This window comes from Octopus bimaculoides, chromosome 4 (assembly GCF_046866305.1).
Source record: "Octopus bimaculoides isolate indiv1 chromosome 4, ASM4686630v1, whole genome shotgun sequence".
In the NCBI taxonomy this organism is placed as follows: Eukaryota; Metazoa; Mollusca; class Cephalopoda; order Octopoda; family Octopodidae; genus Octopus; species Octopus bimaculoides.
This window is the reverse complement of record NC_142931.1, coordinates 3659709-3683305: the sequence shown is the minus strand read 5'-3', so window position 1 is coordinate 3683305 and position 23597 is coordinate 3659709. Positions and strand designations below refer to the sequence as shown.

The following is a 23597-nucleotide window of genomic DNA, read 5'->3' as shown; positions in this document are numbered from 1 at the left end:
TCATTAACCTGTGACAGTTAAGTACAATATCCAATTTTAACAGTTTAAACATTGGAGGTCACTAATTATAATGATATGCACCAAATAAATGAGAGTAGAAGATATTAATTGTTAGTTGAAAAGTGTTTTTTTTTATATCGTTATTGTTACAAAGTTACAATTATTTTGAGTTGTATCCTCAGGTTTCTGTAACTAGTTAGCTTCATCTGTGAGTAGCTAGTAGAGAAAGAAAGAGTAAGAGAGTTGTACATTGACAATCCCTAAATGAAAGGAGTAAATGAAGTGTGTTCTTTGGGTAGGTGTCAAGTAACCAAAGAGGAGGAACTGATTTCGGGTTGCTTATCTATATCCTTCCTAACCAGTTTACATCAGGTTAATCAAAGGATTTTTCCTCTCTATCAGCTTACAGTTAACTCTCATAAATTTCCTAGTGCAACAGGCAAGAATAATAGGCAGAGAACTTGCAGAAAAATGTATATTTGATTTCAAATCCTGGTTCAGAAATTGGAAGCTATAATCCACTGACTATAAATTTACCTTTTATAGGCAGTTGAAATTATTTAACTCTCCCATTTCACTTCATCAGTGTATTTCTGCATTAATTTTCCATGCAAAATTTTTCCTTTTAATTGTTTTAGAAATTGGAAAATATTTCCTAATGGCATCAGGATTTGTCTGCAAGTGGATTTGTGTATGTGTTTATGTAAACTCCCTGGTATTTTTGCTCTCAGTCTGTGGATGATATTATTCTTTGTTTTAATTTGTTTTTCATTTATTTTTTTCATTACACATATATTAACAAAATACATGATAAAGTATTAAACCAAATGGTTTGAGTATCTTATATGCATGACCAACGAAAATTTCTCTACAAACTGAAGACTTTTTCATGGGCTTGGCTACTATATATTCCCTCTCTATATACATTTTCTGCCCTGCTGCTAACGCCATCTGCTGTCTTCTTTCCCATTTTTCTTCTCTTGCTGCACAGAATGCTATTCGCACCAATTTGTCCCTGCATAAATGTTTTGTAAGATATGAGGATGATTTTGGATCGTTTTGGATGGTGGATGACTTTGAGTTCGTTAGGCGCCGCCATCTGACTCGTGGACGACCCCGAAAATATCACGAAAGTGACACTGCTGCACAGTAAGCACTAACTGGTTCTTTTCTCTCCTCCTCACAAACCAATTAATTCTGTCATGTTATCCCCTCCCCCCACCCATCATTGAGATTCTCCACTTTCTTTCCTCTTCTTTTTCATCACGTTGATGATTTAACTCTGATATTAGTTCTTCACCCTTTTTCTTCCTCCCTATTTTACTTCATTCTTTCTCTCCCCGTTTTTCAACTCACCTTTAATATTTGGCTGATTCTCCCCTTCCACTGTATTCTCTATACTCACTCCTCTCACTACCCCCACCCCTCCCAATAGATTTTTAATCTTTCTCAGATATTTTTGACCCTTGGCTCAAGATGACCAACTTTTTTTTTTTTTACCATTCATTTTAGTGGGGAATTTTGAAATTTTCATAATTTTAGTTTAATAGATATTTTGCAATTAGTCAAATGACAGAGTTTCATTAGTTAAAAAAAAGAATCAACTAAGAGAATAATGATTGAATAATTAGTGCTACAAATTTATAATTCCACACAAACTTCTTGAGGTTGTTGCTAAGATCTGAAATATTCTGTGTTCTGTTATGATTCTTTAGATATCCAACTTTAATCAACTATTTCAATGATTCTCAATATTTCTAAACATAACTGTTATGTATTAAAGACATGAAACTAATTCTGATATCCAGGGTTTTTATTTAGATGATTCCATTTGGATTTGTTTGATTCTATTTAACCATCAAAAAGATCTCTCATAAATTTGCAGATGTGATTTGTGTTTCGGTGTGTTTGTGGTGGCATGCTAGAGATTGTATAGCCAAGTTTATTCTTAGCCATAAGCTAGCAGGATCAATCTTAAGGCATGGTACCTGGGACTGCCATAGCCTCATGTTGCTGACTTCTGAATAAAACAGAGTTCATAGAAACCATGCAGAGATGTGTCAGATAAGCTATACCAACTATAAATTTATCTGTTATATTTTCTGATGTTAGTATATCTCATCTCAGCAACAGTTCTATGTGTAAACCTCCTTGAAGATATTTCTAGGAAATAATCACCGTTTTTCTGGCCAAATATTATTGATGACTTTTTAGAAATTTCTTTCATATAATTATTCAATGAAGTAATTTTGAATTAATAATGTACCAAAATAATTAAAGTTTTATAAATATTTACTTTTAAATCACTTTGTCAGTGAATGAAATTTAAATTGAAACTAGACATTGCAGTTCATTTGCTTGTTTCAGTAATTTACTGCTGCCATGCTGGAGCACTGCTTTTAAGTGTTTAAAATTTGTTTGTAGAAAGATGTCTATAGAATGAGTGTAGGATTAAATATATCTAGTTATTTTAGCCTTGGGTCACAAATACCCTACTATTCTACATTTTTGGCAATTTCCTCCTATAACTTTGAAGAAATCCTTGCTTTTTTTCTTTTTCCACCATTGGATATTGTCCCTTTTACCATTAACAGTTTTTTTTAAATTAGTGTTTACTTAGGACCGGTTCTGTTCTTCATGTTCTTAAATATATTTAAACCTTACTCAGTGAAATACCTGTTATCGGCTTCAGTAGACATTCTCCTTTTAGCTATACTATAGTTCCTTCTATACCCATTATTAGCTATATAATATGATCTTCTTATTAACTACAATATAGTTCCACTTAATAGCTATGGGATAGTTCTTCATTTTATGTCTAATATAGATCATATTAATTATTGGAGACTTCCTTTTGTATCGTCCTCTTAATAGCTGTAGTAGACTTCCTTTAATTAGCTGTAATATAGCCCTCTTATTAGCTATAGTGTAGTTCCTGTTATTAGCCATAGTATAGTTCCTCTTACTAACTACATTACAGTTCCTGTTGTTATTGCCGAGTTCTTTACTTTGTATGTATTTTCATTAATTTACTTTCAAAACTGAATTTGTTTGAAACTATTCCCAAAGTAAAACTAACAAAATATGATTCTATATAAATACTGTATGTAGTTTAGCAGTATCTGCTATATTCCTTGTGTATACTGTATGTAGTGTGGAATCATCTAGCTTCTAAGAACCACTCTGCAGCTGATAAAAAAAGATGTGTACTGTTGCAATAAGTGCACCTGAGAAATTCTACTACAGTTTATGGGAGGGACTCTTCCTTTGAAGAGGCCACCACCATAAAAAAAAACAAAAAACAAATGAAAAATTGAGGACATTTTTGATATTGGTAGCATTATTTTCTTTTATATTTGGGTTTTGGAGAAATGTTTGCTTGTATTATTCTGTTAGATGCCTCATGATGGTATTATATTCACCAATGCTGAAGATTTCCTTTCAAATGAAAATATGTTAGAATTTTCCAGCTCATTGAATTAGAAATGTTAATATAAAAATTTAAAAAATGGCCAAAGAAGGAAAATCATTTTAAGTTGTGGAAAATTAAATTTGTTGTTATCAAATAAGCATTTATTTACTGAGTACCTTTTCATTTGATGAAATTATTTTCTAATTTCCTGTGGTACCTATTTTTCTACTTTATATCTAGAATTATTTTAATTATACAACATCACCGCCCCACCAACAATAACAACAAACATTACAATGAGGTGGGGGGGGGGGGTTAGTTGGTTACTGTTGCAGTTATCTGAAAATGTATCGTGTGAGAAATATTAAACAAGTGAGATTAAATTGCTGTATATCGATATCTGTGTGTAAGGTGTTGGTTTATGATTTATTCCATTAAACATTATCCCACACTGCAACACTGCCTTTACCACTGTTTCTCAGCTGCCTCCACTACAGAGCAGCTGACAACAAACTGTTCACGAGTGGTGGATTGAGTTGCAACAGTGCAGTTCTTGTCTCTTGTAATCTCCAAACTACCTATTACTGCTATAGTTTGGTTTGTTCCATCAGGTTCTATTGTAATTGAGTCTTAGCAAGTGTAATTACTTTGGTAATTACTTCCACTCTTATAGTTGAGGAACTATCAAAGTAAATCACTAATTCCTTTATATTTTGTTATCAGAAACTCACAAAGAAAATATCATTTTTATTTATTTATTTACTTCTTGCTTTACATTAATCTTTCTATCGAGCCTAATATCACTTCAGCTTCACATATTGGTAAATTGAATTGTCAAAGAATCCACCAGAAGAAATCTATTAAAGCACTAACATTTTAATTAAATCTTTTTTCCTCCCATTATTTTTCTTCTTTTCATCCTCTTTTACTCATTCACATTACAGCTATACATATAAGCATATATACATGTCTTTGTATGTATGTGTTTATGTGTGGATAACCATTAGAATATTTCTGTATATACTATCGATATTCATGTCTACATTCATGTTCTCAAAATAAAGGGCCCATCTTAGAGATTGGTGGCATTATTATCTACAAAAGTGAAGACTTATAAAGCCCCATTACACAAAAAGTTACAAACTCTTGTTATACAAGGTGATAGAATTTCAAAGCCCTGTTATACAAAGAGTTACAAATCCCTTTTAAATGTTAGACATTCTTCAACCTTTCTGCAGGATTTTTGTTTTAAAGATCGATGACTTTCACAAGATTTGTTTGTGTACATCGTGAACCAGGAATTGAAAATATGCATCTTTTAAATGAACTTTTGTCATCTTCCTCTTTAACTTTACGCACAAAAGAATCCCTTCCTCAATATCTTTGTCATCCTTAAATATTCTCCACTGAATCAACATTTCTAAACCATTCTCTGATGGTATTGTTCTTCCTTTTTTTTGGGGGGTATTTTTCATCCACTGTCCCAAATTCTTTAATCTTCTTAGCTTACAAAACCAACATCATCATTTTATTATTGGATCTGACATTGAATTCCTCTCCAGAATCCAATGTCTGCCAACAGTTTTACCAGTTGTGGTCTGAGTGACATGCTTTCAATTAATTTTCTTCACCTCTGCATTACTTGTGATGCTTGTCTTTCTAACTCCCTCTTTTTCATCTTTCTATTTCTCTTTAAATTCCTTTCCTGTTTCTTATTAATTATAATTATGGTTATATTGTCTAATTATGAAACACACACATCTTGATCCCACAATTAATCTTGTCAATATGTTGTGCTTTAGAATATTTTGAAAGTGGAAAATGGCATTATTCCAATAAATCACATTAGATTTATTTTGTTGCATTTGTTGGATGCCTTTTTTTTCTAAATTGATTTAAAATGTTTCAATAAACCAACATTTAAAAGAAATTCAGAAGGGGAAAAAACCCCAAAAAAGCCCCACCTTTTATAACATAATTCAACATGTCTATTTTCAAAACTTATTTCTGCCATGGAATTGTTTGTGTGTGTGTGTTTGTATTAGTAACTGAATAAGGTGAGGGTTTCGCTTCATGTGCATATATTTACCTTTAAACGATTAATATGCAAAAAGTTAAACTTTCTTAAAATCTTCATTTCTTTAGTCTTCCATAGAGAATCTGTTTCACAATTCTCCTTGAAAATATTTTCATTTTCTGTCAATATATTAATGATTATCCCAAGTTACTTTCAAAATGAGAATTACTATTTTTAAATCTCACAATGAAAGATATTCAGCAGCAGTGCCTTGGAGTAAAGATTGTTTGCCAACGTAACATGGCAGTCCTGGTTTAGGACGAATGTTGCTGTAGTTTAGCCCCAGGAGACATTGTCTCCAGCTGGCTATACAACACGATCTGTGTCCTTATATTTTCGAAAAAGAAAATCTAGCACCCCCGCTCAGCTCAAAACAATATCTGTGTGCTGATGAAGGGAAATAAACTGGAAATCGTGATACACAGATATTGTTTTGAGCTGAGTGGGGGGGGGGGGGGGTGCTAGATTCCCTTGTTCGAAAAAAAAGGACACACATCGTATCGTATAGCCAGCTGGAGACGATATCTCCTGGGGCTAAATTACAGCAACATTCGTCCTAAACCAGGACTGCCATGTTACGTTGGCAAACAATCTTTATTCCAAAATGAAAGTTCTTAAACCCTTTGAAGTCATCACCAGCTGAAATAGATATTGTATAGAACTGTTCAAACATATGAGAGATATAAATGACAAAGTTATCAAAGAATACAACTTGGAGGCTGATGGTTGTTCTGGAAGCAAGACTCCTTTATTGTCACTTTATAATAAATATAAAATATCTTACCAAAAATCTTCCCAAATGAAATATTAGTCTAATTCACAACAATACCTCATTTACTTGCTTTAATTCATTTGTCAATATATCCCGAATTAATGCTAAATATTATTGTGATGTCTTTCTCCAGAAGGAAAAAAAAACAGCAAACAAATATTAAAACAATAATTACTCAAAGAGTCTCTAGTAAATGAAACTGGCTGAACTATTACAACTAAGTTGAATATGTTAATATATTACTGAAAGTAATTAGTACACAATAATCAGCATTATATATTATAATTTATATATTCTTATGAAAAATTTGAATAAGAAGTTTGTGAAAAATTAAAAGTAAATTTATTTAATAAGATTATAACTATTAACAATAAGATCAGGTTATAATGTGATTTTGTGTGTGTGTGTGTGTGTGTGTGTGACAGTGCATATGCTGATGAGAAACAAAACAAAAGCTGGCAGAACTAATGTAATAAAATCTAAAAATCATTTGTTTAAAATATCTTATTAGAGTTTCCCTTGAAATATTCCATATCAAAATATTTCATATAAAAAAAATGAAACATGTGAGTATATATGTATGTATATAATGTATATATATAAATATATATCTCACGTAAATCAACATGTGAGTATATATGCATCTGTCAATGTAGATGCTGCTAATATTTTAAACTATATACACATTTACATCTTGTGACGTTTCTGCTCTGAACAGGTAGGTATGATTCAAAATCTTTTTTTAATTGCAAATTTAAATTATGGAAAAAAAAAAAAAAAAAAAAAATTCTGTCATTTTATTGACCATCCCTCTGGGTTACATAATGGAATCAATATGTATGTGTATCACAATTTATTCAGTGTGATCTTGAATGACAGACCAATGATGAACAGTGTCTAGAGAGGGTGGTTGTGATGGTAAAAGTCTTTTTAGATGTTGTGCAAAGAATATGGAAGATGTGAAGTTTTGTATGATGTAGCCACCACCGGCTGATTTATAGAACATACACTGAGCATCTCTCGTGTGAAAATAGCTTGACAAGGAACAGTTAATATCAGATGACCTAATGAAAATAGAAATAGTTCTTCGGTTGTGAATGATTTTTATCTGTTCATAGTTTTTCCCTAAACACAAATGGTGTGATGTTTGTTATTCTCCATTGAAATTTCTGGATTAATTTGAGTGGAACAAATGTTTTGAATATTCTATTGTGGAAAATATTTTAATGTTCGTGTTCATGTTTATTAGTTGTGAAAATATATATTATTATTCTCTAGAATGTTTAGTGAAGCTTAAAACTTTTCAGAAGAAATACTTGTTCCATAAATATTCTGATTTAAGGAATTAAAGTCTGTATTTAGAATCAAAGAGAATCTTTTCAAGTTTTTACTTTAAAACTTGGCTATCTTTATACATCTTGCTAGTCTTGTAGGTGTGTGTGTGTGTTTGTGAAATTAATTCTAATGTAATATATGAATCACAAATTAAAACATTTTTTTCTACTAGTAGGGGGAAATGTGTAGACATAACTTACCTGCATATATATATATATATATGTGTGTGTGTGCGGATATTTTTTATTAACATTTAGCTTATTAGTAATCTGAATGAATTTACTATATTAACTTAAAATCATTTAATTTAGATAAGTTAAATCATTCCTGTCTTATTTTGATCATATTATGTCTCAGTAAATCTTGAGGAAATATTGGTGTTTTCATAGTTCCATAATGAAACACTGACTTTCAACTTTGTTACAAATGATGCCTTCACAAAAGCAACAAAGAGTTTATTTATAATTTAATAGTTTTAACATCATTCTTCATAGAATGGTCTCTCCTGAATCATCAGACTTCGCATCTCTTCATGGCACATAAATATATATTTTACAGATTCTTAATTTGGTCTTTATTTCGCTTCTTTAAACGAAGCATTATCAATATTCAAAATCGTCCAATTTCAATGGGAACCTTGCCACATGGAGAAATATTTCTGCTTTTATATAAGGTTCTGACAAATTTCTCAACTGTTTGCCATAGAAAACATTCTTTGCAATAGAATCAATGGAGAGAAATAATACTTGCAGTCATATTTAAACTACTAAGAAATTTAATTGATTTATTGATGAGAAAGTATTTAGTAATCAACAACAGATGACCTAATAATCAGAATGTTAGTTCTTGCATCATAGTGTTTTGGGTTATTTTTGCATATTATGGAGTAGTATGAGAGGTTTATTTATGTAAGGTAGGAGTGAGCCCCAGGTGGAGACCAAGGTAAGCATATAGTAAAATTTGTGTTTTCCTAGGAAGTGGGGCATATAGTAATAGGAGGGTGTGTGTATATCTGTATGTAATGGGTCTGTATGTGCATGTGTGTGTGTGTAATATATGCAGACATACAGACATGCATGCATGTGTATTTCCTATTTGGTCCAGCTAAATCTTTTGTCAGTGTGATGCTAAAAATACCACAAATAAAACACTTTATAGTGTAATGAATTACACACACACACACGCACACACACACGCACACGCACACACACGCACACAAAATATAACTTAGTTTTCCAGTTTCAGTTGATATAAATTTTCTCCTCTGGACACGAAGATAATGACGCTGATCACTATCATCATTTTATATCCATCTTTTTTTTTTTTTATCATTCTGGCATAAGTTGGACATTGTTGCTGTACGAAAAATCTCTGGACCAGAGAAGCCATCCAACTTTATTATATCTAACATTGTGGTTTGGGTCATTTTCTTGTTACCACTGACAATTCTTAGGCTGTGATATGTAGAAAACACTAAAAATTGTCCTCAGTCAAACCATCCAACCCATGCCAGCATGGAAAGCAGATGTTAAACAACAACAACGATGATGATGATGAAGACTTGCTCGGGAATGTTTTTATCTGCTGGTTGAAAATGATTTTCACCAGCACCTTCCAACAATAACGAACAGGGAAATGACCTGGTGGTTCTCACATTCTGCTTGATCCCACTTCTTTTTGAAAATGGTGACTATATCAGGGCATCCTAAAAGTCCTGGGGTTACACACTCATTCGAAAGATATTGAGGAGAAACAACAGAGAGAATACGAAAATGCACATGAGAGGCGTAACTTTGCTGTTGCATTAAGTAGTTTCACCTGCAGCAGATGTCTTCCCTGTTGCAGATGAAGAGCAGTCCTTGTAGCCCACACATGTGAGCCTGCCACAGATGATTGCTGAATAAAAATAGTCAACATCGACCTACAATGGACAGACAAAGAAGGAGAATCTATAAGTAAACAGCCATATCTGTTTTCCCCTTATTGCCAATATTTAAACGGTGTACACTTGTAATTATTTTCCTGAGTTTACATGACTGACTGAGCACTTCCATTGTCAGAGATAAAATGGTAATGTCTTTTGGAACCTAACTCTCTGCTACTGTCCTTGGATACCCTGGCACATGCACTGAACTGTGTCCATTGGTTTGGTGCTGTCACAGACTTCAGCCCTCAGTCTTGTCATTGAATTCTATTCATAACTTTCATCCTTAACTTTCAATATCTTCATCCAGTCAATGGTATCTCAACATCACAGGGAGGTCAAGTAGTGATCACAGTTTCATTGATGTGTGTTATATTAGAAATAATCAATTGGAAAAATTCTGTCTTAGATCTTTAACATCAATGGGTTTTTCTGTAAACTGACTTCTTTAAATCTGATAACTGAACTCATTGACCTCACTTGTGTTCCATTGTACCAACGATTTCTCTCTCTCCACCCTCAATTATCACCCAGTAAATGGCTTTGTTGAATGGTGTAATATTTACGAGGGGATGGTCTTTATTTCCCTGTTGGCTTCCTTATCACTTAATGCAGGATGGTTGTCAGATATACATAATCATCTTTTATCAATCCTCTTCCCCATCCATGCATGGGTCAGACAACTTTTTGAGGCAGATTTTCTGCATCCTAATGCCTTTTATATCTCCAAGCCTTACTTGTTTCCAGGCAAGGTAATATTTTCCCCCATAGCCACACAAGTTTTTCATGGAAGATTTTCATGGAATATTGATACTTGAATGACAACAATGCTTGTTTACATTCATATAATGTCAAGTTTGTTCAGCCTGGGGCTTTGTGGAAGACACTTGCCCGAGTTGTCCCACAGTGGTACTGAACCTGAGACCACATAATTGGGAAACAAGCCTCTTAGCCACACAGCCACGCCTGCATCTGTTTCTTTGTATTTTTTCCCCACCCCTGAGAGGCTCCTTCAGATTATTCACAAACACCACATCATTTATGTCCCTGTGAAAGTCAGCCCTATTTCAGTCCAGTTTGTCTTTTATGAAAGATTCACTGGAAATCATTAACCCATTCCTCCCAACCTGCCGAAACAAAATATTGTAGGATTACTAATAAGAATATAAACAAATCATAATACATGCACGCATGCACGCACACACAGACAGAGTAAAATGTTGAGATGTACAGAAATACATAGATCAGCCATAAGCTTACAACTGCATCATTATATCAAATACATACACCCTGCACAGTTGTTTGTGTATAAATATCACTATTATAAACATTTAAATTTCATGCTAACAAATCTTATTTCTACAGAAACCTATCCATGAAGAGTTCCAATCTCAACCACCAGGATCCTTCATTATTTGGTGATAACTTGAATGCCAGTCTTAGAGTAAGTTCACTTATTTTCTTAATCATTGAACAATTAAGGATTTGGTTTATTTGTGAAATTATTAATTATATTAATTATGGTATTTTTGAAATTTATTAATCTCTTGTATTTTTTTCTTCTAATTAATATTCACAAAATTTGTCAGACTGCTAAAAGTCTGTTTACATAAAGGATTGATGTAACATTGTGTTTTATTGTGAAAAACTGAAATACTTGGCCTTATCTCAGGGTAAACCTGACTGAAATATCTCGCACTGCAATGGGGGTAAATCTGAAATAACCCTGCCCTACCCTGTAGTAAACATTCAGTGTATTAATTTTGTTGTTAAATGTCACACAGTTCTTCTAATTACATTCTTCTGTCTCAGGTTACTTTCATACAATACCTATGTGGTTTTGTGTGTGTGTGTATATATATATATATATATATATATAAATATGTATACACACCTCCAACATTCTAACATGTGGTGAAAATAACTGCTTATTCTCTCTCTCTCTCTCTATGTATGTATATCTATATACATATATATATGTATATATACATACAGGGGTTGGCAAAATAATGGAAACACCTTAAAATTTCAAACAAATTTATCTTAATATGGGGTAGGACCACCTTTGGCAGTAATTACAGCTTGAATTCTACAAGGTATGGAATTGTAACAAGTTTGAATTGTTTCCAAAGGAATTTTTGTCCATTCTTCAGTTAAAACCGTCTCCAGTTCTTGTAGTGATGATGGTGGAGGATATCGACTCCTTACTTGCTTTTCGAAAATGCACCATAAATGTTCAATAATATTGAGATCTGGGGTCTGTGGTGGCCAGATAAGATGTTCAACTTCACTAGAATGTTCCTCATGCCATTTAGTAACAACTTTAGCTGTGTGAATTTGTGTATTATCATCCTGAAAGATTGTTCTTCCCTCCAGAAACAGTTCTGCAACCATAGGATGAATTTGATCAGATAAAATGCTTAAATAGTCTTGACTATTAATTCTGCCATGAAGGGAACCCATTGGACTGGCAAATTTCCAAGATATAGCCCCGTCCCCATCCCAGATCCTCCTCCATGTTTACGAGTTAGAAGAAGGCAGTCTGGATAAAATGCTTCTTTTGGCTGTCTCTACATGTATACTCGGCTGGTGTTCAGAAATAATGTAAAGGAAGACTTGTCCGAGAAAATAACATTCTTCCACTGCTCTAGGGACCAATTACGCCACTCTAAACGCTTTGCAACGTTTGTTTTTGAAAGTAGTGGTTTTCTGATTGCAGCCCTCCCGTGAAATCCGGCTTTGTGCAGCTCCTGGCGAACAGTTTTTGTGGAAACTGTGTTCTCGAGGTGCTCATTAAACTCTGCAGTAATTTTGGGAGGTGTATTTTTGTGATCCTTTCTAACAATTCATATAAGAGTCTGACGGTCCCTTTCTGAAAGTTTTGGTTTTCTTCTGGAGTTTTGTTTCGACAAGGAGGTTTTTCCCTTTTTCTCAAAAGCTGTCGTTACTTTCAAGACACCCAAACATTTCAGCTGTTTCCGTTACATTAGTGCCTACCATACAAGCACTAACAATTTGACCTCTTTGAAAGTCTGATAGATCTGTCATTTTAATGAATTTTAGTTACCTTTTTCTGATGATATCTGAAAAGAAACAGCAATTTTAGCAAAACATATTAAGCAACACTAATAATAGATCAAGAAAACATAAAAATAAACAAGCTTTTGATGGTTTTATAGATATTTCAAAATGATGATGCTAGGTGTTTCCATTATTTTGTCCAACCCCTGTATATATATATATATATATATTGCGTCAGTGAATCATATACCCAAAAGAGAAGCACACTCTAAAAGTTAGAGCAGTAATGTATTTATAGAGGGTTAGTTATATGGTTGGTCTTAGAGTGACCAATGGTTTTGCATCCATAAAGTGTTTAGCCTTATAGGTGACTCATCAGACCCAAATGGCAGCAGACATATAACCTCTCTTCAAACTGGAGATAGAAAACTGTTGCAGTTAGTTAATTTGTGAGCAAAAAAAAAGATTATATATTGTCTGAACTTTAAACGAGACAGGTCATTAAATGGAGAATTCTATACTTGCAGCTGGAATCAGTGCTCAGGTTTGGAGTGTAGTGGGTGCTTTTTACATGCCACCAGCATGAAGGCCAGTCAGGCGGCTCTGGCAATGACCATGCTCACAAGGTGTTTTTACATCCTACCTGCATGGGAGCCAGTCCTGCGGCACTGGCAATGACCATGCTCGAATGATGTTTTATATGTGCCACCGGCACGGTTGCCAATCCATGGCCATGGCAATGATCACGCTTGGATGTGCTTTTAACGTTCCACTGGCACGAGTGCCAATCAGGCAGTACTGTCATCGGCCACGTCAGCGATTTTGATTTGTTTACACTTGCCTCTGTAGGTCTTTGCAAGCAAAGTTCATTGTCCAATAAATGAGGGGTACTTATAAGTGGGCCGGTTACACCCCACGTTTGGATGTGCTTTTAATGTTCCACTGGCAAGAGTGCCAATCAGGTGGTACTGTTGTCGGCCATGTCAGCAATTTTGATTTTACTTGCCTCAACAGGTCTTCACAAGCAAGGTTTATTGTCCAATAAATGGGCTGGTTACACCCACTGGCATAGGCCATGGGTTATGGTTTCACTTGACTTGTCGGGTCTTCTCAAGCACACACACACACACACATATATATATATATATTAACTTTGTGAGATTCAACATCTTGAGATCAGTCTTCACCATTTTTCCTTGCTCTCCTTCTTGCACAGGTTCCATTCTTTTTGAGTTCTTAACTCTTCATTTTATGGCTGTCATCTTCCATTTGTGTCGCATTCCCGTACCACAACACACTGCATGTAACTCCTTTTATATTCACTTCATTGATCAGACACATTAACATCACACATCCAGGGAACTATGCTCACTTCATTTCTTTCTCACATACATGTGTTTGTGTGTGTGTATACATGTCTGTACACATATATGTCAATGGACGAGTATCTAACATTTGAAATCATAATGCATTTCCCTGCACATATGTATGTACGAATCTTTGATTTTATGTCAAGTTGTGATAAAAACAACTTTACATTAAACCAAAGTATTACTCAATACTTTTTGTGGATTTGTACTTTTATGGCAAATGTTTTGATTTGAGATTGTGTGTTAAAGCTAAATCAATCACAATATGGGAGACTTAAAGTTAGCCATTCACAAATACTCAAAGACCATTAATTTTACTTAAACATTTATTGTTTGTAATACAGTGCCAACATTTTCATTGCTCAAAACTGTGAGCTGGTCACTGCGGCACAATTTTTGTCAGTGACCAGGTTACAGTTTTGAGCAACAAAGAATTCTTCGACACTGCTATGCTTTGTATTTAGCAAGAATTGTGTTGACAGTACCTTTGAAGTTTCAGCTTGTTTAGCCTTCATTGGGGATATATATATATATATATATATATATATACATGTGTGTGTGTGTGAAATTCCAGTTTATCTGCGAAATACTTTATTGCATTGTATTATACAGATCAAGTGCATCTGGAGCCTTTACTGGGAAAGTTGCCAATAACCACAATAGTAAAAGATGTGTAGAGAACAGAGGGTGTAAACTTACCATAACTTCTGCCACATTTGCTCTGGATATCATAACCAGTAAAGCTACAGAGTAAAATAGTGAGACCACACGTAATCTACTGGAAGCAGACTGGATGAAGATTTACTTAGAGCTCTAAGCTCATTGGTAGCAGTCGCACATATAACTGTACATACAAGATATGTGTGTGTGTGTGTGTGTATGTGCATAATCCATATCTTTCATCTGAAGGTGCACTCCATCACTACTCAGAGTTTCTCATTATGTGCAATCCCCCACCAGGTGAGAAACTGTTAAATGGAGGAATTTCTTCATTGGAAAGTTTTGGTCAGGTGAGTTACATGGAACTGGATAGTGGCTGATATAAATTCTTTAGAAATTGTCAGTTTGCCACATGTTCCATGTGTAGGTGGGAGAAACCAATGATTATTATGGTGCTAACTAGAAAAGAATCACTGTTGTATGAGTTTACCAGGTGTTTTTAACCAATAATCTGTGCAGATAATGGTTAAGAATAGTATACCTGGTCTGCATTTGGAATTTTCTCAAGAATTTTCTTCCTCTATAGGCAAACAGACAATATCTCAGATGTTTTGTTCAATATATAGAAGTGTTGAGACAAGATACTTCTCTTTCAAGCATAAAAGGCATCTCTGATTCATTCAAAAATATTTCAGTTTAAAGCCAAAAGAGGATCTAGAAACCTTTTAATTAAATGCTTGTACTCGTTATTCTATCCATTAATTAGCTGCAGGTGTTTCCATTTAAACAATAAATCAAAGAAAAAACATATAAGTAGAGGGAGAAAGTATGAAACTGTTGCTGTTAATGATACAATGTTGGGCAAGTTGCTCCATGAACAAGGTATGAATGAAAAGCTGAGTGAAAGTAACGAATGAATATTTTAATATAAACAAATGTGTTTTGTATTGTAGGCTGCACTTGGTGAGAACAACCTCTCTTTAATTGCAAATGGTCAACTATCTGCTGGAGGGGTAGATGGTGTGGAAGATTTATCAATGAAATCCCAGGGAAGCCATTTGGGAAATCTTAACACAGAATCTATCAGGTAAGTAGCTCAAACAAGGAGAATATGGTAATTGTTCAAATGTCAAATTAATTCATGTTTGTTTTCTGCACAATTTTATGTAACATTAAGCAACGCACAGACACATATATGTATAAACACACACTCGCACACATATATACATATATACCCCTCCCCCACCCCCCACCCACACACACCATATTTAATGTGCATTTTCCATGATGGCATGGGTTGGATAGTTTGACAGGATCTGATGGATCGAAGGACCACATTGTTCCCCACTGATCTATCATCATTTAGTGTCCGTTTTCCATGCTGGCATGAGTTAGATGGTTTGACTGGAGCTGCACAAGATTCCAGTCTGATTTATACAACTGGATGCCCTTCCTAATGCCAACCACTCCAGGAGTGTAATGGGTGTTTTTTATGTGTCACTGGCATGGGTACTTTTATGTGTCACCAGCACCGACCGCAACTATGTTTTACCTGATGAGTCTTGCCAAGCAAAGCAAGTTGCCAAAGGTCACAATTGCTTGTCATTGCCTCTGTGAGACCCAAATTTTGAAGATTGTGGTTCACCGCCTTGTCTTGTGTTTTCCTGGGTTCACTTCTTTATCTCATATCTAAACACATTCATATAAATGCATGCATTTGCCTGTGTGTGCAGCGTATATATATATATACACACATTCATTATTAATTTTCTCAGAAAAATTCTTACATTTTGTTTAATGAGAGTTTACAGATTGATTATTATTTTGACAATATTTTACAGGCATTTAAGCAGACCAGGCAAAGTGCTTTGCGGTATTTCGTCTGTCTTTACATTCTGAGTTCAAATTCCGCTGAGGTCAACTTTGCCTTTCATACTTTCGAGGTTTATAAATTAAGTACCATTTGCATACTGGGGTCAATCTAATCAACTAGCCCCTCTCCCAAAATTTCAGGCCTTGTGTCTAGAGTAGAAAAGAATATTTTACAGACATTTAGAATTCAAAATGGCCAGTTTTTGCTTTCACCCTTAATTTTTATATCTACCATTTTCACTTCAGTTCTTTATTCTAGCCATTTTAAAATGCTTCAATTTGTTCATGTTTTCTATGAGCCATCATAGTTAATTAAAGGTAAACCTTAAAACAAAAGAATGCTAGGAAGTCTAATACAATATTTGCAACTATTTTTGAAAATAATGAATAATGAGTAAACGAATATGTCACACCTGATTCACACACACACATATATACATACATACACATAGATTTGCATCATCATTTTAAAGTCCACTCTTCCTTGCTCTGATTGGTGGAAGCAGTGGGCAGGGAGGATAATTAATACATGGAAGTTGTTCTGAGGAAGAGAAAGATAACTAAGCTGAGGGCAAGTGGTATGTGCCCAGTCTGCTCTGATTTTGGTTGCCAAATAAAACCATAGGTAGAGAAATGATGAGTGTTAAGGGGTGAGATATAGGAAAGATGCTTGACCAGGCAGAGAGAATGGAGGTGGGGAAAAGCCCTTCTTGCACAAATATTTATGAATGTGGTTTTAGGGTCTCAGTTCTGTTGTTATAAGCCGGTCTTCGTGAGCACAGCAAAGCACCAGACATCTTGTTGGTCCTTTGTCATCTCGGTCCTTGGCCATTTCCTCTGTAAGGCCCAGCATCTTAAGATTGGCCTTTAATACTTCATCCCATATCTTTCTGGGGTCTCCCTCCTTAAGTTCCATCCACTTTAAGTGATCAAAACTTCTTTATACCACTGTCGTCATTCATACACATCACATGACCATACCAGCACTGTCTTTGTTCTTGGAAACTACATCGAATTTATTTTATGGAGTAAAAGTTGTTTGCCAACGTAATATGGCAGACCTGGTTTAGGACGAATGTTGCTGTAATTTAGCCCCAGGAGACATCGTCTCCAGCTGGCTATATGACACGATCTGTGTCCTTATATTTTCGAACAAGGGAATCTAGCACCCCCACTCAGCTCAAAACAATATCTGTGTATCACGATTTTGGGGTTATTCCCCTTCATCAGCACAGAATAAGTGTTTGGCTAGAGGTGGTGCTGCCAAATTCCCACTCGAAATATATGGTTTTCAAAATGATAACTTGTCCACTGATCTATAAATTATAAAATTACTATTTGTAAATCTCACAGCGAGATATATTCAGCAACAGTACTTTGGAGTAAAGATTGTTTGCCAACATAAAATAGCAGTCTTGGTTTAGGACGAATATCTCACGTTGTGAGATGTACAAATAGTAATTTTCTAATTCCTTTTATGCCTAACTTTTCTCTCTATACACTAGTGCTCTGTCATTGCACATCCAGCAGAACAAACTAGCTTCATTCCTCCTCTGTATTTAGGGCCCATGCCTCACTACCATGTAGCTGTTCGTTCACAAGCATCATAGAGAGCCTTTGGAACAGTTAAGAAATATGTAATTCCTGTTTGTCTTTTGCCTTGCCAGTTCCTGCCAAACCACCCAACCCATGCCAGCATGGAAAATGGGTATTAAATGATGATGTTACTATGTATGTATATATGTTAGTATATAAATTTCATTTTGGTTTTAACCTTTGAGTTTATTGTATTAAGTTTATCCACAGGTCGAGGCTGTTCGACTGACAGCAACGTGGAAATTGTTTTGTCCCACACATGCTTGAAAATCCAGATATCTGCAGAGTTTTTATTGATTACAATCAAAGGGAGTGGAGTGAGCAAGTCCTTCTATAAAAGTACTTTACAAACATTACCCCCTTTTTTAGACAAAAGGTAATATAGAGGCTGTGCCAAATGGAGAGTTAGCCTGCAAGTTTTAGAAAGTTATGAAGGCAACAGTTAAGTAGAAAAACCAGAGAAGTCCATCAGAACACAGTTATGTAAGACTTAACCTTTTGACAAGACCAGCTGTACTGACAGGAACAGCATTGTGTGTAGTATTAGATCATAAGACGAGGAATGTAGTCTACAGTATAAAATGCTTGGTAGGTGATTGTAGGAACTGGAATATGGTATACATTTGGGAGACTTCTAGGAGTTTAGCCAAGAGGCTAATGGTTGTTGATACTCTACCAACATGCCAAAGATCAATATAGTGGCATGCTGAATCACATTAGTATTGAAATCTTCTCCAAACACTTGAGAGATTTATTGTTATGACAGATATGAGAGTTTGATCTCAGAAATGAGTCAATGCCAATACTAAATTGAAAATATGCATGGTGAATGATAGAACCATAACACCTCTGCCACTACCCATGTAACACATATAGGTGTTACATGAAGGGCATGTGTGGGAATAGGCAGGTAGGTGTATATATATATAGGGTAGTATTGGAATGACAGCAGGATACACAGAAATCCTGAAAGATAAATGCATGTAATTATGAACAATTCCAGTATACAGCATTAGCACACAGACATGCACATACGCACACACAAAAATGCATTCACACTATTAAAAAAAATATCAAGCGCTTAACATCACACACACATATACACATTCAAAAATATACATAGATGCTTTCTTATTAAAAAAACAACTGGCTACACCACACACATACACATACAAACTCTCATGCATCTGTGTACACACACAGAGGGGCAGGCAGAATAAGATCAGTTCTCAGACAGTCAAAAATGTGTTGAAGAGTGAGGGTATGTCATTTATGAGGCTGTGAAAACTGATGAAAGCATTCTGAAAGAGAAAATATTTAATCAACACATTAAACAAACAATTGAATTGTTAGTTGGTATAATAACGAAGTGGTATTGAACCAGTGCATGTGTGTATTTCTATTGGCATAAATGACCCTCCTTGGACACAAGATTTGATTCAACACATGAATTCATGTCAGAATGTTACAAACTAAATACAAAAACAAAATATATTTGACATTATACATACATACATGTATATATATAATGCAAGACAATCCTAATGTTATTGTAAATGAATTCATTGTATGAATCAGAAATATATGCTTGTTTAAAAATGATATATCTGTACTGAGTTATGGCTGTTTGGTTATACAGACAGAAAATTAATTATCTAATGTGCTATCAATTAACTGGTGTTTAATTGCTGTTTATATTTATTTCAGTGAAGAAGAATTGTTGTTGAGCATCAAGCAAGAACCTCCATGTGAGATTGAAAGTAATGGCATGAATCATTCCTCATCGTTATTACGTCCCTCAGAACTGGCAATGTTGAGTTCACCTGCAGAGACAGGTTTAATGTCGTCTTCAGAGACACCCACAATGGTTGGAGGGGCGTTAAAGAGCTCACTTATGGTTGGTGGAGCGTCCAAAAGCTCAGTAATGTGTAACCATGCTAGCGATCACTCCGATATGTCCCCATCAATTATGTGTCCAACCTCAAACCCTTCACTTTTGTGTTCAACTGCTGACGGGCCATCAAGTATGTGCTCGGTATCGAGTGAAACTGCTGCGATGAATCAGACCTCTGATCCATGTCCATCACCGACAGACAGCGTAGCAACAACTGAAGCTAAAGATAGTGCCATTGATTTCTCAATGGTTGACGAAGCACCACCACCACCACCACCACCACGACCAACATCATCATCACCACCACCACCATCACCAGTCTCTGCATCTGATAGACTAGAATCTAATGTACGAAATCCTTCATCTTCTGCTAGTCATTTGGCTTCACATTCCCCAGATGCATAACTGGTACTTAGTTCAGATGACAATCATTCATAATTTCTGGAAATAAAGCAAGACTAGTGATAACAACAACGATGCCAAAACAATTAATAATAATAATAATAATAATAATAATAATCATGACAATAATAAAAATAGTATCGGTGTAAATTGTTAACAAAGACGATGCTGGTAACAACTGTTATTGTTGTAATTATAAATATCATTATTATTATTATTACCACTACCACTGCTAATTAGTACTACTACTGGTGTCATCATTAAGACTACAAAAAAAAAAAAAAAATGTAAAAATTGTTCAATGATGTCACACATCGAAGTAAAAACAAACAAAAAAAAACAACATTAACAACATAGAATATTAAAAAGAAAAGCCTTCATTAGAATCATTAATTAGTTGTACCCGTCTGAGAGACTAAAGGGTTAAACTCATTAATTATGGTAAATGCAGTTCCAAATATCTTTTTAAGACTAACATTTCTCCCTTTGGAATAAAACAGAGCAAAAAATAAATAAAAAGGAACAAACCATCATCATGATGATGGCTAAAGGGAGGAAATAAATATTGGGCAAAAAAAAAAAGACAAAAAATTATAAACTTTTAAAATGTCATAATGATAATAATAATAATAATAAACCAAAAATGAAAGGACAAAAACATTCAGGAAATAGAAAGAGGGAATGAGAAAGACAGAGAGGGAGAGAATGTGTGTGTCTGAGAGAGAGAGAGAGAATGAAAGTGTGTGTGTGTGAGAGAGAGAGAGTGCACGAGAGGGAGAGAGACATGGTAAATAACCGGAAGGGAGAAAGATTTTAAATAAAGAATTTATTGTGGATTTGAAGAGATTTCTAAATTGGTTTTCAAAAACAAAAAACAAATGAATCAGTGTTGCCTCCTCCTGTGTTTTTTTTTTAGTTTGTTAATTAATGGTTTTGGTAAGACTGGTTTAATTAAATGTATGATGAAGGAAAGAAAAAAAAAAACAATTGATATAAAGAAATCAGGTATATGTTGGGGTGGGGGGAAGTGAGAGAGAAAAAATATTTTTAAACAGATTTGTGTGTTTTAGGGGAAGATGTGTGGTTTTCAGGAAAACAACTCAAAAGATATGCGTGTGTGTGTTGGACAATCGTCCCAATTTGGTTACCTCACCCTTTCTATAATTACTACTACAACTATTAGTACTATTACCATTGTTAGTAGTGGTAGTACGACTGTTGCTGCTGCACTCACACTCAAACAAACAAAACAAAACAAAAAAATGAGAAGAGTATTATTTTGTTGTATATAAAATGTTTTCTGTCAGTTCCCAAAGATGGAGCAACATTGAATTTTCATTTTGCAGGTTTTTAAAATGAAAGAAATTAAAACAACCCCAAATATGGAAAACAAGAAGAGAAATGAGAAAGAATTTTTTTTTTTTTCATTTAGGAAAAAAATTATTTTGGGAAAAAAATAATCATTTTTCTTTTCGTCAATGTTTTCTTCCTCATTTACCTTCTGGTAGAAATATCATTCCCCCTTGGTTTATTTCTTCACGTTCCCCTGCCGTTCATCCTTACCATTTCTTCATCCTTTCATTGACTTCCCAGTTATTTTGTCTTCCATGTACTTCAATTTTACATGAAATAACTGACTAGATAAAGTAACTGGTGTCCCTTTTGATGGTGGGAGTCATGTTATGCAGTCATTTTGTTGTGAATGGGGGTAAGACACTTTATTCTATGAGGACAGCAAATAGAAGCATCACAGTCCAGGTTTCTGAGATGACAATGCAGAGAGGGATGATCTTCAACTCCGAGTTGTTAATATTTGTCTCAATTTGCAAGCTCTCCTTCATTCTATGTGCCTCAATTCACCTATATGTTGGGAGGGAACATGCAATACACTTTTTACTGGGAAATACTATCTGCAAAGGACTAGTGTCTTATCCAGGGGTTTATCTGTTATCTAAGTCAACATTATTGATATCATTATGAATCATCTTCCAGTTTGACAGTTCCATCTATTTCTTCATTATTTATCACACATCCCCTCCACTTTACCTTAAGTTATTTATATTTTATAGTCTCTTCTGAAACTATTACAATACCTGATCAAAGACGTCCAGCAGAGTTTCAAGAGATTCTACTAATTAAGCGACAAATTCATCCATTCGTGTGTGTGTGTGTGCACAGGTATTTATGTGTAAAATGTATCCATAAAAATTTGTTTTCATTTAACATGTGAAAATGGGTCAAAATGAAACAGATTCATTTAGTATGTACATAAATATGATGTATGCATATCCATTCATATGTACACAAGTGTGTCTGGTGTGCATATATATGCATATTTGTGTGTGTGTATTTATAGTCTGATGCATGGAAACGTGGACATTAAAATGTGGGTGCATGCGTGCATGTATTATTCCTTGTCTTCTGTCCTTTTCTGTTCACCATTTGGTGTTTCAATGTCCCATTTACTGGAGTTCTGTTACAGACTTCCAGCCCCATGGTAAAGTAGTTGTGGGCAAGGTGAGAAAAAGCCCCCTGTAGTCAGTTCCAAGTGTTATAAGTAGTTTAAACTACTGTGATGTTGTTGACTACTGCAGTTGTCTGCATTAGAACTCTGCACTCCAGTGGCAATAAATACAGGTGATTTTTTTTTTCTCATGAGAGTTAGAAAATTGGACAGGTGTAAGATATACAAAAAAGATTTTAAAATATGAAAAAAAAAAAAGGAAAAGGAACAGCATGTGAAGATAATAAAAGTTGTGATGAAAATACAGATAACAGCAATATTGTATAAATGTGTTTATTTTGTGTTGTCATCCATTGATGTGGTATTGTATTTATCAAAGAGTGATAACGCTTCAGAACTGAGGTTATATTATCTGACATCCTACTGCCCCCCCCTCTCTCTCTCTCTCTCAGTAATATAATCTAAAATTATTGGTTTCTCTTGAAGTGTCATAATTGTAAGAACTGATGTGAAGTTGTGATGGTCATTGTTTAGTATTTGCTTTCACTTTCACTTCCCACTGCAGTTTGGACTAAACACTTGGGCTGTTTCGATAGGAATGAGAGTATAATAGACAAAACATGCACACTTATTTTATCTGCTTTCAAACAAATAAACATCAATGATGATGCCCAATGTTGGAGAAGCAAGAAAAAAAAAATTAAATAATTACAAAATGGTGCCCCATGTAGTCTGTTTCTATCTGGAAATTACAATAGGAACCTCCCACTCCATCCAAAATCCCTAATATACTGAATA

The 23597-nt window shown here is 34.6% G+C and overlaps 1 protein-coding gene across 41 annotated transcripts in view; it reads left to right on the top strand.

Moving 5' to 3' along the window:
* LOC106881718 (forkhead box protein P4) overlaps window positions 1–21222 on the top strand; it is a 543812-nt gene extending 522590 nt beyond the window's left edge. For 21 of the 41 annotated variants that reach the window (XM_089350188.1, XM_089350200.1, XM_089350177.1 and 18 more), the window contains 4 exons: window positions 992–1149; window positions 10886–10964; window positions 15525–15658; window positions 19747–21222. In XM_089350188.1, coding sequence (XP_089206314.1) covers window positions 992–1149; window positions 10886–10964; window positions 15525–15658; window positions 19747–20338 — 963 coding nt within the window. In that variant the 3' untranslated portion in view covers window positions 20339–21222. The remainder of the gene's footprint in view (window positions 1–991; window positions 1150–10885; window positions 10965–15524; window positions 15659–19746) is intronic. The other 20 variants (XM_089350182.1, XM_089350175.1, XM_089350185.1 and 17 more) reach the window with 1 other exon arrangement.
* The last annotated feature ends 2375 nt before the right edge of the window (window positions 21223–23597 follow it).